This window comes from Solanum pennellii, chromosome 5 (genome assembly GCF_001406875.1).
Source record: "Solanum pennellii chromosome 5, SPENNV200".
NCBI classification, from domain to species: domain Eukaryota; kingdom Viridiplantae; phylum Streptophyta; class Magnoliopsida; order Solanales; family Solanaceae; genus Solanum; species Solanum pennellii.
This window is the reverse complement of record NC_028641.1, coordinates 35,383,277-35,400,082: the sequence shown is the minus strand read 5'-3', so window position 1 is coordinate 35,400,082 and position 16,806 is coordinate 35,383,277. Positions and strand designations below refer to the sequence as shown.

The window sequence follows — 16,806 nt, the reverse complement described above, 5'->3', positions numbered from 1 at the left end:
TTCAAAAATGTACTTTTAAATGCTATTGGCTACACTGTATAAGTGTTGTTACAATATGATATAAATGACAACAACTATTAACAAATATAGCAACACTTTTAAATTGTCCAATTTTTAGAATTATAAAAATAACACATTATAAGTGTGACCTTAAAATTTTCATCAAACTTTCCCTCCAACATTATTTTAAGTCCCCCTCCCATTTTTATTGGCTAAAAATAATAACTCATAAAACATTTTAATTTTAATAAAATACATAAAACATTTGTGAGAAAAAAAGGTGTGAGTTCTCTGAAGAACGTCTGAGTTGTAGTTGAAGAACTGAAGTCGAAGAGTTGAAGAACAAAACTCGAAGAATTGATTACGTTATGTGTGAGTTTGATTCCCTTGTCCGATAAAAATTTCGTGAAGCGTGAGTTCGATTGTCCTCTCCTATAACAATTTCGTCAAGCATGAGTTCGATTCACTGTGCTGTAGGTACTAAATATAGTCTTCTTGTTATTGATTGATTTTTTATTTTGTGTTTAGAAGAGGAGAACAAGAAGGATTTGATTACTTTGGGGTTGTTTTCGATGAATACGATTTCATACAGAATTGAAGCTAAGAACACGATTTCAAACAAAACTGAAAAGCTCAATAGCTGAAGAGCTTCTTGCTGAAGGACATGATTTACATGAAAGTTCTTGCTGAAAATAGGATTTTCCTGTTAATAGTGTTTATAAGGTAACAAATTCTATCTTTGAAAGTCTAAATTTTTTCTTTAGGGTTTTGATATTCTTGTGTTTTTGATACAATTTTTGGGAGTTTAGCTCATATTGTAGCTTCATCAGTTGATTTTTGGGAGTGTAGCTCGTAATAACTAAAAAGTATTAATGGGCTGATTCTTCAATTGGGAATTTCATTTTTAATAGGCATATAAGCCGATTAGGGCTGAAATCGTCCAGAAGTTTTGAGTTTATGTAATCGATTTTGACCATTACCGTGAAGATGCCTTGAGTTCAAACAAGTAGCTAGCCAATACATTACAAGATATTTTAGAAGTTTGATTCTTCACTTCATGTAATCGATTTGGAAAAGTGAAGTTTGCTCATACTTAAATGCTTTGTTTCAATAATGACTCGGATCTGGAAATGTGTTTGATGGTCTTAAAAGGTCTTGACTATAAGTTTTTTACAGGTGTTGGCCTATTGATTTTCCTATTTTTCGCTGAAGTTCCTTTTTTCTGATTAAGATAATATGGACTAGAAGTGTATGATGTTTGAGATAAAAGTTGATGAATGATCAGGAGGCTGATGTTGATGGCGATGGACAAATTAACTACGATGAGTTTGTTAAGGTCATGATGGCCAAGTGATTTCCCTATTCTGAAGTTTTTTTCTTTTAACTGTGAAAAAAAGAATAAGCACTCATCAGACTGGGTCAACTTTGGGATAATGGTTTCTTTTACAAATTTATCCGGTTAGGTTGTTCCTTTGGATGAATGTAATGCTCTGTAGTTTGGTGGTTGAATCACTTTGTTTCTCTTATTTGGTTTTCTTGTGATGTCTTGTACCTCAGCTGAAAAAGTTGTCTGGTTCATATTTTGGACTTTGTTGAACTAAGTCTATGGAGACTCTGTAACTTTTTATTTATTTATCGACGAATGCAGTTCTAATATCTTGCATTAATGCAAAGTATTTAAGGCTGGAAATTGTATGCTCATGCAGCTTACAAACTTTATGTTCGTTGGATTAATGATTTGTCTCAACAGACTTTATGTTCGTTGGAGAAGTTGTTAGGACTGTAGTGTAGCTGTTGAAAAATCCACTTTTTTACTGCAGAATTTCACTGAGAACTGGTGATTGTTATGGCTCAGGAAGAGAGTCTATACTTTAACATGGTTTTAGTTGTAATTGAAGCTAGAATGCGTATCATTTAACATGGTTTTAGTGGTAAATGTAAGAGTTGTATTTAACTATTGATTTGATTCAAATCTAAGTAATCTTCATTTTAGGTTGATTGAAGTACTTGTGAACATAAATAGATCTATGTGATTCAATTAATCATGTAAACAATTTTTGCATGTTTATAGCACTATCAATTAGTAGTGTAATGACGATGTACCGAACTAATGTTTCATATTTATAACATAATTAGCATTCAAAATATTTTTCCTTTTTTAAGGCTTACTAAAGGACCCATATGGTCCAAAGACATGTTATTATTAGTCAAATGTTTTGAATCTTACAAACTATAATGAGAACTCATTGCTTTGTCTAAAAGTTGTACCTATATTTAATGAGAACGGTGCTATCAGCACGCGCAAAAGCTCCTTATGAGGTATCATTTATCTGTATTTTTATTCTCTACTTGTTGTAGCTAGTGCTTCCTGTATCAGTTCTTTCGCTAATAGTTCAATAATTATGTTTATGAAAATAAAGCAGGCTTGCTAACTAGTGTATAAGACCGACCAACCAAGAGTGCAACTCTTAAGTTCTTGGGAAATGTTTATGCATCTGTTTCAAATATGGGTCCTTTAGAACCTGCTTGATCATTGATATTTCTAAGACCATGAGTTACACGTGTTCTCTTTAATTGGATGTTGTTTTTTCAACTTTATTATTCATGTCACAAACCCTTTTATTAAATTGGTTTCTCTTAAATTATGTCGAAAATATCATGTTGATTTTATTTGATCTTCAACTTCTTTTTTTTTTGACGTGATCTAATTTTCAACTTTTAGCTAGTATCCATAGATAATGTCTTTAAAATTTTCATTTTAGTTTCTTCCTAGGTTCATGTTTTTCTTAATAATGATGACAGTTTTATCTCTCCTTCCATTATTCTTCTAAAATCTTTTTGGATAATGACAGTTTGGTAGCTTTATTGGCTTTGGAGCTAAACCCTGATCTTCTAGTTTTGCTGAGTGATGTTGAAGGTCATTACACCGGCCCTCCAAGCGATCCACAATCAGAGATAATTCATACGTATGTTGAGGAGAAGCAGGAGGGATTGATTAATTTCAGTGGTAGCTGTTATGTTGTTTTATCGATATGCATTGATGATTTGAAGTTCATGATCCAAAGATGTAGTTTGATGATAGAAGGCTTTAAAATTTCTCTTATGGTCAAGCAGAGGTGTTTAGAAGTTCTACAGTATTTCTAACTTCTGCTTGATGCGTTGACAAATGGCTGCATTAATTGCGAATAAGTTGGACCAAATTCTCCCTTGAAATTTAACAAATATATGAAGAGATTTATTTAATTACTCTAATAGCCCTAAGGAGTTTTCAAAGATGAGCAGAACAAGATGCATGTAATCATATGAGTCGTTCAGTTAAACATGACTAGTAGTGTATTTGTAGCACATAGTATCTGCCCCATTCTTCAATCTATCCATTTTTTTTATCTAGTACTTCTTCAATGGAATCAAGGCAGTGACTTTCATGCACTTGAAGCTCATATTGGACCCTTGAAGGCATCCTGAAAGTAGCTACGAATAATATTAGTAAATAACATAATTTTCCTTGGTCCACTGGGTCTTTGTCAGTTGTCACTAATTGTATACTTGAAAAAGCTAACGATGTTGTTTTATGGAAAATCAAATGGTATAGATAACTATTTTTCACACTATTGTTTCTTTAACCATGGAGAATCTTGGACAATTAGAATTTTGGGAATACTTGATAAAAAGCATCCAGTTATGACTGAAAAATTTGATCACTGATTTATCTTTGAATTCACTCTTGGAAGTAATCTTTATTTCTGGAATGCTATAACCTTATCCTCCTTGCTGATGGAATCATATTGGAGAAAACATCATCCACATTGGGCGTTCTCCTTATTATGTATGAGTCACGACATGATGCACTGGTACAGGTAAGTAGGCTTGCAAATTATATTTCCTTTTTTTATCCGAAAGTTCTATTGCATGCCAGTTACATGTCTTTCTTATAGATTAGTTCCTTTTTTAAGTTACAAAAACCTATCTTCCAGATGGTATTTTCCACATCTGAATTGATAAGTCTGCTGATTTGGATATGGCAAAACATACTGTTTTAGATGCAAAAACAGATTACCCTGCAGCCTGCAATGCAATGGTAACTTGTAATTCTTTGTTCTAATACAATCTTCAATATCAATCATGTAAGATACATCTTTAACATCATTTTCTTAATTAATTATTTTATATGGGAAACACTTCTCGTTCATGAGGATCTAGTGAAAACTAGAGGTGTTAATGACCTGAGGAACTTTTAGAAAAAGGTGAGGCTTTTTCTGTAGACTCCTTATATATTTTAAGCTTTTAAATGAGATTTGTTCGACTCCTTAGCTTTAATAAAGTAAAAGAGCATCTAATGGTAAGTGTGGTAGTGACATGGTCTCTTGATGGTTACTCTATATCTAGTTACATCTTCATTTTTCTTTTTCTGCTGTAAGAGTCTGTTATAATTAAATCATGAGTGGTCTATGGTTCACTGCATGGAGGAGTAGTTTTAGATGTAGCAGCAAGGGTAACAACTGCCTGTGCTCGAACTATTGTGGGAAAGGATAAAGAGCTCTTTCTTGGAGAATTAAGCATATGTTATCTCTCTAGTTCTCCTTGAAATGCTGAACTAATAGTTAATGCATCCATTAGTCTAAGTGGAAGAAACCTGATCGTAGTTGCCCTGGGTTTTAGACTAAAGGGCTCTAAGAAACTGTGTTACATTTCTCGGGCACCATTTCCTCACGTGCCTGTAGCAAGTTTAAAGATTAAAATATAATGACTTTACATATAAATGATATTGTATGGTGATTGTTACTCTCATGAACATGTAATTGGTCTATGTTGTTATAAGTATGATGTTGTATGTCCTTAAAAAGGTTATGTAATGTGAAGTTGAATATTAGTCATGGTTCTTGTTGGGTCACTTGATTGAGTAAGATTATGGGGTATGATGTAGTCTTGTTTTATTATGATATGATGAACCCTTATCCATGCTTGTGAGGTAATTACTTGATGGTAGGGTTATATTGGGTTATGGGTTAAAGTATGTTGACAATTATGTTATTTGCTTTGACTTGATGAATATGACTTTTTAATCTGTATGATTTTCCTTGACTATGCATAAGGCTTTTCAAATAATAAAGTGACATGTTTTGATAAATATCCCTCTTTGTTGGCATGATTTCAAAGTATGTGCATATGGTCTCATACTTAGTACAAGTGGCGTACTAACCCCATTTTCTTCCTTTTTCTCAAATATTTTAGGTTTAGATCGTTGAAGTGTTTTGGATGGAGACTTTAAGAAGGCTTGGATCCTTGATCATCCAAGTAAGGGTAGGTCCTCAGTGTCCGAGGGCGATGCCAATATCGAGCTTATGTTATTATTTAGCTTTAAGACTATTATATTTTATCTCCTTTCATTTGAGTACGGATTGTATTAAAACTATATGCACCTTGATGTATGGGCTAGCCCAACTTGTTAATCGTGTTAGATGGTTATGAGATGAGACACTCTTTGAAGACTATTTTCTAGCTTATGTATTCTTATGTGCAATAAAAGAAGAAGGCTATGTAACCTTCCTATACGAAGGGTCTATGTATACTCGGTATATATATGATATGTGTATGTAGAGGTCTATGTAAACCTCCGAGTAGAAGTAATAAACGTTTTAAATTTTCTGCTAAATTCAACTTATGAATGTGATGATGTTAGCTAAGAGCCTAGTCCTAGTGCTCAAAGAGGACGACGACGACGGTTACATCTAGGGGGTAAACCTGGATGTGACAAACTTTGTACCAGAGCATGAGGTTTAATTATCTATGATTCAATGTCTCTATCTAATATGTATATGTAAATTCGTGTTAATAATTGTGAAGCGCGCCACACTTATGAATGGGAACCTACCAGCCTAGGAAACTCTCACTTTCTTGGAAATCTTATATCGTGCCATTAAAGTATACTTATGGTGTGCTTTTTCATCTAATCCTATTATTGTGCTTATAGTAAGAATGAACACTCGAAGGAATGCGACACGAATACTTGAAGAGGAAATTGCCAATGCGGGAGCTCCTCCCCATGGTGATCAAGTTCCTCCAGTTGAAGAAGATGCTAATATTGACCAAGATTCGATCATTCCTCCACCTTTAATGGATGGATATAAGGGCTGTCCTCATTCAATTGGCTCAGGCTGCCACTATCCAAGCCCAAGTTATAACGGCCCAAGCCAACCGGGATCTTGTACCCCGTCCTCATCAACAAGTCACTACTATGGCTTCCCATCTGAGGGACATCACTCGAATGAATCCTCCTACCTTCTCGAGTCTAAGGTTGATGAAGACCACCAAGAATTCATCTATGAAGTCTCTAAAATAATTTTAGCTATGGAGTTGACCACAAGTGAGAAGGCCGAGTTGGCCACCTATCAACTCAAGGACGTGGCTCAAGGATGGTATGTGCAATGGAGGGATAATAAGACATTGAGGGGTGGTCCGTTGACTTGGGAGATCTTTAAAAAAGATTTTCTAGATCGATTCTTTCCTAAGGAGATGAGGGAGGAGAAAGTGGTGGAGTTCATCAACCTTCTCAAAGGAGGAAGGGGTGTTCACGAATACTCCTTGGAATTCATTGAATTATCCAAATATTCTCCTTCTTTGTTTTCGACCCTAGAGATCAAATGAGCCGCTTTGTGACGGGTGTGTCAGAGGATTTACAAGAGGAGTGCCATTCGGCCATGCTACATGGCAACATAAACATTTCCCGTCTTATGGTGTTTGCTAGAAGGGTTGAGGAGGCAAGGGCTAAGAGAAACAGTAGAGATGCTAAGATGGCAAAATCATTTGATAGAGGTTCTTCAAAGAATAGGCTTGAAATAAAAGAAAATCCTAGATTTAAGAAGAGAGTTTCTAATCAAGTTCCCTAAGGCTCGTGATGACAAGGGAAATAAACCGAGATCTCAAAAGGGAAGAGGTGGAAACTCACCAAATGAGAAGCCTACATGTGCCAAGTGTGGAAAGGATCTTGGTGAGTGCTTGGTAGGAACGGGAAATTGCTTTGGTTGTGGTAAGATTAATCACAAGGTGAGAGATTGTCCAAATTTGAAGGGTCAAGAGAAGGTTTTTAAATCTCAAGCAAGTGGTTCAAATGAGGCTCCTAAGCAGAACGAATTCTACACTCTCCGCTCTAGGAGTGAGCAAGAGACTTCTCTCGACGTGGTGACCGATATGTTGAAAGTATTTACCATAGATGTATATGTTTTACTTGATCCGGGTGCTACCTTGTAATTTGTTACACCTCTTGTAGCTAAAAAGTTTAATATTTTACCAGATATTTTGCATGAACCTTTAATAGTGTGTACTCTTGTGGGTGAGTTGGTTTTTGCAGAAAGGTTGTATAGAAATTGTCAAATAATGTTGCCCAATAGAGTTTCTTATGTTGATCTAGTAGAACTAGATATGCTAGATTTTGACATTATATTGGGTATGGATTGGTTGCATGCTTGCTTTGCTTCTATTGATTGTAGGACAAAGGTGGTAAAATTTAATTTTCTAAATGAACCCGTTGTTGAGTGGAAAGGGGGAAACTCTACTCCTAGAGGTTGTATCATATCTTGTCTAAAAGCATGCAAAATGATTTCTAAATGTTATCTATACCACATTGTAAGAGTCCAAGATCTAGACTCTGAAATTCCTCCCATTGAGTCGGCCCCATAGTGAGTGAATTTTCAGAGGTTTTTCCTAATGACCTTCCCGGTATTCCTCCCGAACGGGAAATTGATTTTGGTATCGATTTGCTATCAGATAAAAATCCCAGTTCAATTCCTTCTTATCGGATGGCTCCGGCCGAATTGAAAGAGTTGAAGGCTCAACTAAAATATTTACTAGACAAAGGCTTTATTAGACCTAGTATTTCTCCATGGGGTGCTCCGGTTTTGTTTGTGAAGAAGAAGGATGGGTCATTAAGAATGTGTATTGATTACCGCCAACTCAATAAGGTCACAATCAAGAACAAGTATCCTCTCTCTCAGATTGAAGACTTGTTTGATCAACTCCAAGGGGCAAGCTACTTTTCTAAGATTGACTTGAGGCTGGGGTATCACCAATTTAGGGTGAGAGATGAGGATACGATATTCCGGACTAAATAAGGTCATTATGAGTTCTTAGTAATACCTTTTGGTCTCACCAATGCTCTGGCGGCGTTTATGGACCTAATGCATAGAGTGTGTCGAAATTACCTAGATTCATTTGTCATTGTCTTCATTGACGACATCTTGCTATATTCAAAGAATGAGGGTGATCATATGTGTCATTTGAGGGTGGTATCACAAACCCTTAAAGAACATCAATTGTTTGCCAAATATAGCAAGTGTGAGTTTTGGTTGAGGTCGGGGACATTTCTTGGTCATATCATCTCTAGTGAAGGAGTTAGGTTGATCCAAGGAAAACGGAGGCGCTGAAAAATTGGCCTAGACCTTTGACTCCAACAGATATTAGGATTTTCTTGGGTTTAGCCGGTTATTATCGGAGGTTTGTGGATGGTTTTGCATCCATTGCATCTCCCTTGACTACTTTGACCCAGAAGTGTAAGAAATTTGAGTGGTCGGAGGCATGTGAGAAAAGCTTCCAAATGTTGAATGATAGGCTTAATTCCACACCGGTATTGACTTTACCAGAGAGTACAAAGGGGTTTTTTGTGTTTTGTGACGCATCCCGTGTGGGTCTAGGGTGTGTGCTTATGCAACATCGGAAAGTGATATCCTATGCTAGGCAACTTAAGGTACATGAGCGAAACTATCCGCCTCATGACCTTGAGTTAGCGGCCGTGGTGTTTGCTTTGAAAATATGGAGGCATTTCTTGTATGGTGTTCATGTTGATGTTTTCACCGACCATAAGAGTCTCCAATATGTGTATACCCATAAGGAGTTGAATCTCCAACAAAGAAGGTGGTTAGAATTGTTGAAAGACTATGACATGAGTGTCCTCTATCACCCCGGCAAGGATAATATGGTTGAGGATGCCCTAAGTCGTATGACTTTGGATAGTGTATCTCACATTGATAAAGCCAAGAAAGGCCTAGTGAGGGTTGTTCATAGGTTGTCTAGGTTGGGGGTGGTGAGATTAGAAGATTCTTCAAATGGTGGAGTCATTGTCCATCATAACTCCGTGTCATCTTTAGTAGTGGAGGTAAAGTCCAAACAACACCTTGATGAACCATTAATGGAGTTGAAAGAATTGTTTCTCGGCAAGTTAAATGAGTCATTCTCCTTAATCATTTTGTGAAAATGAGGATTTCTTTTGAAGTGAGGGCATTAGTTGCATTATTAGAAAGTTGGAACCTTGGTGAGAGGAAAAATAGTAGAGGTGTCTGTTATATGGTTAATTTGTGTCATAATCTTATCCGCATGAGTTAGATTCTTGAACCTGAGAGCTTAAGTCTGCACTCAATAAAGAAAGAGTTGGAATTGATAGTCATATGAATCCTAGAGCTCAAAGGTGCATGCTTTTGTGCAAGTGTTGTTTAGGGTCATAGTTCTTTGCTTGAGGACAAACAATGAATTTAAGTTAAGGGTGTAGATGTGCCGTGATTTCACAGAATTTTTAATGCATTTAACTAAGAGTTGTGTGTGTCTAAAGCCTATTTGTAGTGATTCAATCAAATTGTCTATCTTGTTTTGAAGGAAAGATGTTCAGGTGGAAATAAAAGAAAACAACTAATAAAAGTGCAAATCCATACCTATGGAGGCAATCGATGGTCCGACGATTAAACAACGGATTGTGGAAACATGAGAGACAATGACGGTCCATCGATTGATTGACGGACCGTACTGGTGAACCATCATTTGATTCAGAGAAGGTTCCAGTACATGGTTTGGAAGATTCAAAGTATGGAGCTACGGACAGTACAATTGGTCCGTCGTTTGATCACAGCGGATGCTATCCAAAGAGCAGAAATAATTCTATGTCCCGACTTATGGAAGCAAATTATGGACCGTCGATTGATCGACGGTCCTCTAGTTAGTTCATCGATTGATGTTGCATACCTGAACAAAACTTTCCTTAGTTGAATTACGTTTTCTTTAGGAATATGTTTTCTATATATAGGTTATTTAAACCTCGTTTCTGGGTTTAGCTACTATTACTATGTTCTACTTTGAGTATTGTACATTGGTTTTTGCAACTTTAGTAATTAACTGATTTTCAAATTTTGTTTGAAGAATATTTCTTGCAATTTCAGGTTGGATTTCTGGGTTTATTATTCTTGTTCAGTAAGTTCATGATTTTTTCATTTAAAACTTTGAATTGGGATCTTGCTAGCATGGGTAACTAAATCTATAACTAGGGTTGTTGGAATCATGGGTAATTAACAAAGTATGACTAGTAATTAAGCAATTCTTGAATAGTGTTTTGCATACATTGCTAATTCTTTTGTTTCGAAGTCTTTTTTATGGTTGCCAATGTTACTCATTTTTTTGCTACTTGCTGGACTAAGAACGTACTTCATATGAAAATAATTATCAACGTAGATTTAGTGTAATATTATCTAATACACTAGTGTTGATTGATGCGAAATAATAACTAAGTCATACATCGATTATGATGTCTATATTATGAGGTAATGGTAAGGGTTAGTAAGTTATACACACGTGGTCGGACAAAGGTGCTGGGTGAAATTCTCTACATGCCGGACCAAGGATTTAGATATACCTAACTTATCACTTTGCATGTACACTAGGATTGCTATTGCTAGGAATACTGCGTTATGAACCAACGACTACCATCAACGGGCCGTTCACCCATCGACGGCTCGTTGATTAAAGTGCATTGCCACTGTCAATTTTGATAGTTTCGGGTCAAACGGAAGGGTCTTCTCCAATGACCCTTAGGGTGGTCCTTGGGGAGTCGTACCCAAACGTTTCGACCCTAAACACACTCTTCTATATCTTTAACACCTTTTTACCAAATGTCACTAAATTCCGACCCTTCTAACCCCATGAAACATGCCAAGACACACGAGCACACATTTCACAGTTCTCCGAACGTCGTGGTCGTTTCTTAACATTTTGACTCTAACACTTCTTACTTACTTCCAACACATTATTTTAGGCTTACAAACAGTTTTTAAGGCTTGGTTCATATAGTGAGGCTCTAGAGTAAGTCATGGACTTTTAGAGTGTTACATTATCCCCCCCCCCCTTAGGAATATTCATTCCCGAATGACAGCTAAAACTTTTTGTTGGGAGAGGAAAGACTCTATACTAGCATCCCAACAAATAACAACAACAAATCATAATAAGTCATATTTCATAGAATTACTTCACAACTCCATTCAACAACAAGTCATAATGAGTAATAGTTCATAGGGTTACTTCACAACTCCATTCAACACATAAATAGGGCATTACACATAGCAACTCAATTCACAATTTATCACATATAAGAGCTCAACATCACAACATGAGGAACTACCTTCTCAACATCAACATAAGCTCAACATGAAAATCTAGAGTTACCATGCACTGTTCTTTCAAGGCACACTAAAAGTGCTCACCAATATTTCATAAGGCAACTACACACATAACACAAATAAGTTTAAGTTAAGCAAGAGAGCATTTTTCATGAAAACTCATTTTTAGCATGAACAATTACGAAAATATGCACATACTTAGAAAAACAAGGTGATTTCACATTATTTATGATAGAAGGTTACTAACCTCAACCTTGGCTAGAATTTTGAGAAAAAAGATGAGGGTAACGGGACTTCATGTCGGCCTCGGCCTCCCAGGTTGCTCATTCAACTAGGTAGTTACTCCATAGGACATTTACGGAGGTCACCTCTTTGTTCCTCATCTTCTTGACTGATGGTCTAGAATTTACACCGGAACCTCTTCATATGAAAGGTTCTCATCCACACCTAACACTTCAATAGGGAGAATGGGTACGGGGTCACCAATACACTTCTTAAGCATGGAGACATGAAATAAGGAATGAACTGGGGCTAATTCACTTGGTAGATCTAACTGTTAAGCAACCTTCCCGATCCGTTTCACTATCTCATAAGGACCCATATATCAGGGACTAAGCTTCCCCTTTTTTGCCAAATCTCATCACCCCTTTCATTGGTGAAATCTACAAGTAGACCCTATCACCTACATCAAATTCAAGGTCTCTTCTTCTATTGTCGGCATAGAATATTTTTCGACTATAGGTTGTTTTCAACCTATCACTTATTATCCGAACCTTCTCTAAGGTTTCATAGATTATGTTAGGACCAAGGAGTGAAGACTCACCAACCTCAAATCACCAAACTGGAAGCCTACATATCCTACCATAGAGTTCTTCAAATGGAGCCATGGAGATACTCGAATGGTAGTTATTGTTATAGGAGAACTCAATTAATTGTAGGTGATCGTCCCAACTTCCCTTGAAATCAATAAGGCAAGCTCTTAGCATATCTTATAGGGTTTTAATGGTACGCTCTGCTTGACCATCCGTTTGAGGATAAAAAGAGGTGTTAAGCTTCACTTGAGTACCTAACCCTTTTTGAAAAGACCTCCAAAAACAAGAATTGAATTGGGAACCTCTATTAAAAATGATGCAGAAAAAGGATACCATGCAAAATCACAATATCATTAAGGTACAATCTTGCTTACTCTTCCACCGAATAAGTAGATTTAACGGGGATAAAGTGCACGGATTTCATCGATCTATCTACAATAACCCATATTGAGTCATTTTGCCTCCGGGTTTGAGGCAACCCAACAACAAAATACATATTGATATCTTCACAGTTCCAAGTAAGATCTTTCATTACTTTAGTCAAACCACCCAGCTTTTGATGCTCGGCGTTTATTTGTTGACAATTAGGGCACCTAGCCACAAATTCTGCTATGTCACTTTTTAAGCCATCCCAGGAATAGAACTCTTGAATATCAGGGTATATTTTGGTGGCACCCAGATAAATAGAATATCGGGACCCATGATCTTCTTCTAAAAATTTTCACATAAAGTTATCAACATCCAATACACACAATCTACTCTGGTACTTAAGTACCCCATCCCCATTAGGAGAATGACTAATTAAACTTGCTAAGGACCGATTTCTTCAACTCCATCAATAGAGGATCAAAATGTTTCTTGGACTTCACCTCAACCACTAAGAACGACTCGAAGTTATGATGAACCATGAAACCCCCATTAGGAGAATCTTCTAACCGAACACCCAACCAGGCCAATCTATGAACATCTTTCGCTAGTTCTTCCTTAAGTTCTTCAAGATGAGAAACACTACACATCGTCATACGACTAAAAGCATCCGCTACCACATTGTCCTTGTTGGGTGGTATAGGACACTCATATAGTAATCCTTCAAAAGGTCCAACCATCTTCTTTGTCGGAGATTCAACTTCTTTTGAGTGAACACGTATTGAACACTTTTGCGGTCGGTAAATACATCTTCATGGACACTACTAAGATAATACCTCTATATTTTCAAGGAAAATACTATGGCGCTAATTCAAGTTCATGAATTGGATTGTTCTTTTCGTTCACCTTGAGTTGTCTAGAGGCATAAGCTATCACCTTACCATGTTGCATGAGGACACAACCCAAAACTACTCGGGAAGCGTCACAGTAAACTATGAACCCTTTATTACCCTTCGTTAAGGTCAACAACGGCCAGGAGGTAAACTTATCTTTCAAATCTTGGAAACTTCTTTCACAAGCTTTGGACCACTCAAACTTCACTTTCTTTTGGTTCAAGGTTGTCAAAGGAGAAGTGATAGATGCAAGCCCATCAACAAATCTCCTATAGTACCCGGCTAAACCAAAGAAACTTCAAATACCGATTGGAGTCAAAGGTCTAGGTGAATTTTTAAAAGCTTCCATTTTCTTTGGATCGACCTCTATACCCTCACATGAAACAATGTGACCAAGAAAAGCAACCGATCTCAACCAAAATTCACACTTACTATATTTAGAAAAGTGTTTGTGTTCCTTGAGGACTTACAATACTACTCCCAAATGGTCCATAAGTTCATTTTTATTCTTGGATTATACCAAGATATCATTAATAAAAACAATTACAAAGGAGTCAATGTAATTTCGAAACACCCTTTTCATAAGGTCCATGAAAGCCTCTGGGGCATTAGTGAGACCATAAGACATCACCAAGAACTCATAATGACCATACCTAGTTCAGAAAGACTAAATATGTCTTCACCTCTCACCCTAAGTTGGTGATACCCCGACCTCAAATAAAGTTTGGAAAAGTAGTTTGCCTCTTAGAGTTGATCAAAAAAATAATCGATCCTAGGGAGAGGATACTTGTTCTTTGTGGTAACCTTATTTAGTTGACGGTGATCAATGCACATTCTAAAGGACCCTTCCTTCTTTTTTACAAACAACACCTAAGCGCCCCAAGGAGAAATACTTGGTCTTATGAACCCTTTGTCTAGTAATTCTTATAGTTGAAGATTTAGTTCTTGCAACTTGGCTGGATTCATCCTGTAAGAAGGGATTGGGATAGGTTTCGTATTCAGCAACAAGTCTATGCCGAAATCTATTTCATGTTCGGGAGGAACTCCGGACAAATCATCGGGAAAGAATTCTGGAGAATCCCTCAATACGTGTACCGACTCTAATGGAGCAACCTCAGATTCAAGGTCCTTGACAGTCACAACATGGTAAAAACACCCCTTGGAGATCATTTTATAACCTTTTAGACAGGAAATAATTCAACCTCTAAGATTGAGTTACCCCCTTCCACTCTAAGATGGGTTCATTGGGATTTGGAACTTAACTACCCTTGTTCTACAATCAACAGACCCAAAACAAGCATGCAACTAATCCATTCCATAGATTATCAAAATCTACCATATCGAGTTCTACCAAATCCACCCATGTAGCTCGATTAGGGAAAGATATAGGACAACTCCTATAGACTCTTCTAACCACAACATACTCACCCACCGGGGTAGTAATGACAAAAGATTCAACTAAGATATCATGTAGAGCATCAAAAAATTTAGCTACTAGAGGAGTTACAAATGATAAACTAGCATCGGTATGTAGTAAATCATATATATAAGGGATAACACTTGTAACATATCGGTGACAACATCGGGAGACTCTTCTTGATCACCCCTAGAGTGAAGAGCATATAAGATATTCTTCTTAGGAGCATCGAGATTTGGAACACTTGCTTTTGCTTGATAATTTTTTCTTCCTTGAGCATTCATCATCTTACCAACCCATAGCAATTTCCGGTACAAACTAGACAGTTGCCATCGTGTTTTCTACCACATTCAGAACAAGTAGACTTCTCCACATAGGGACCACTACCTTTCCCCTCTTGATACTTGGGTGTAGACCCTTTACCTCTATTGATCCTTGGAGTGATAAAAGGGCTTTGCTTGGGGAACCTATTCTTGAACCTTGGCTTATCTTGCACCTCAAATCTATCTTTAGAAGAATTACCATCATTGGACCTTGTTCTCTTCAATTCCTTACCGACTTGATTAAGATTATGCTCCTCAATTTGTTCGACATGAACCGCAAGACGAGAAATGTCTATGGTAGGAATCAACATATCCGACCTACACTCATTAACCACAAAATTGGATACCCCCATAACAAATTTGTTCATATTTTCCCTACAATCCGCCACCATAATAGAAGCATACTTAGACAGTTGAGTGAACTTGAGATTATACTCCATTACACTCATACCCCCTTGGCAAAGTGTCACATCCGGGTTTACCCCCTAAACGTTACCGGCGTCATCGTCCTCTTTGATAACTAGGACAAGCCTCTTAGCTTACATCATCACATTCATAAGTCGAATTTAGCGGAAAATTTAAAATTTTTATTAATTCTACTCGGAGGTTTACATAGACCTCTAATTACACATATCATATATATATATACCGAGTATACATAGACCCTTCGTATAGAAAGGTACATAGCCTTCTACTTTTATTGCACACAAAAATACATAAGCTAGAAAATAGTCTTCAAAGATTGTCTCATCTCATCACCATCTAACACGATTATAAACTTGGGAATAGCCCATACATCAAGGTAAAGGCAGCCACATATAGGCTTTATGCAATCCGTATTCAAATGAAAGGAGATAGAATATAAGAGTCTTAAAGCTAAAACAACTACATAAGCTCGATATCATTCTCGGACAATGAGGACCTACCCCTACTTGGATGATCAAGGATCCAAGCCTTCTTCAAATCGCCTTCCAAAACACTTCAATGACCCGAACCTTAAATATTTCGGAAAAAGGAAGAAAATGGGGTTAGCACACCACTTGTACTAAGTATGAGACCATATGCACACATACTTTGAAATCATGCCAACAAAGAGGGATATTTATCAAAACATGTCACTTTATTCTTTGAAAAGCCTTATGCATAGTTAAGGAAAATCATACAAATTAAAAAGGCATATTCATCAAGTTAGCAAATAACATACTTGTCAGCATACTTTAACCCATAACCCAATATAACCCTACCATCAAGTAATTACCTCACAAGCATGGATAAGGGTTCATCATATCATAATAAAACAAGACTACTACCCATGAATCCTCATAAAGACCACAAGTGCAATAATCAAGAAAAGCCCCATAATCTTACTCAATCAAGTGACCCAACAAGAACCATGGCTAATATTCAACTTCACATTACATAACCTTTTTAAGGACATACAACATCGTACTTATAAAAACATAGACCAAATTGCATGTTCATGAGAGTAACAATCACCATATAATATCATTTATAAGTAAATTCATTATACTATCATCTTTTGCATTCATTATCATATGCATACAT

General features: G+C 36.7%; 1 protein-coding gene across 5 annotated transcripts; it reads left to right on the top strand.

Annotated features, from left to right (window-relative positions):
* Positions 1 to 216: 216 nt before the first annotated feature.
* LOC107018808 lies at positions 217 to 5,499 on the top strand. Of its 5 annotated transcripts, XR_001456678.2 has the most exons (6): positions 224 to 412; positions 529 to 723; positions 2,853 to 3,007; positions 3,732 to 3,857; positions 3,975 to 4,078; positions 5,233 to 5,499. XR_001456678.2 is itself a non-coding variant. In XM_015219385.2 (5 exons), exons 2-5 carry the CDS (start codon positions 665 to 667, stop codon positions 5,267 to 5,269), a joined length of 336 nt encoding a protein of 111 aa, XP_015074871.1. In that variant the 5' UTR covers positions 225 to 412; positions 529 to 664; the 3' UTR covers positions 5,270 to 5,499. The 5 variants fall into 5 exon arrangements, 1 of the variants encoding a protein (XP_015074871.1); XR_001456676.2 differs by having other exon boundaries at positions 217 to 412; positions 2,853 to 3,857; XM_015219385.2 differs by lacking the exon at positions 3,975 to 4,078 and having other exon boundaries at positions 225 to 412; positions 2,853 to 2,966.
* Positions 5,500 to 16,806: the final 11,307 nt, after the last annotated feature.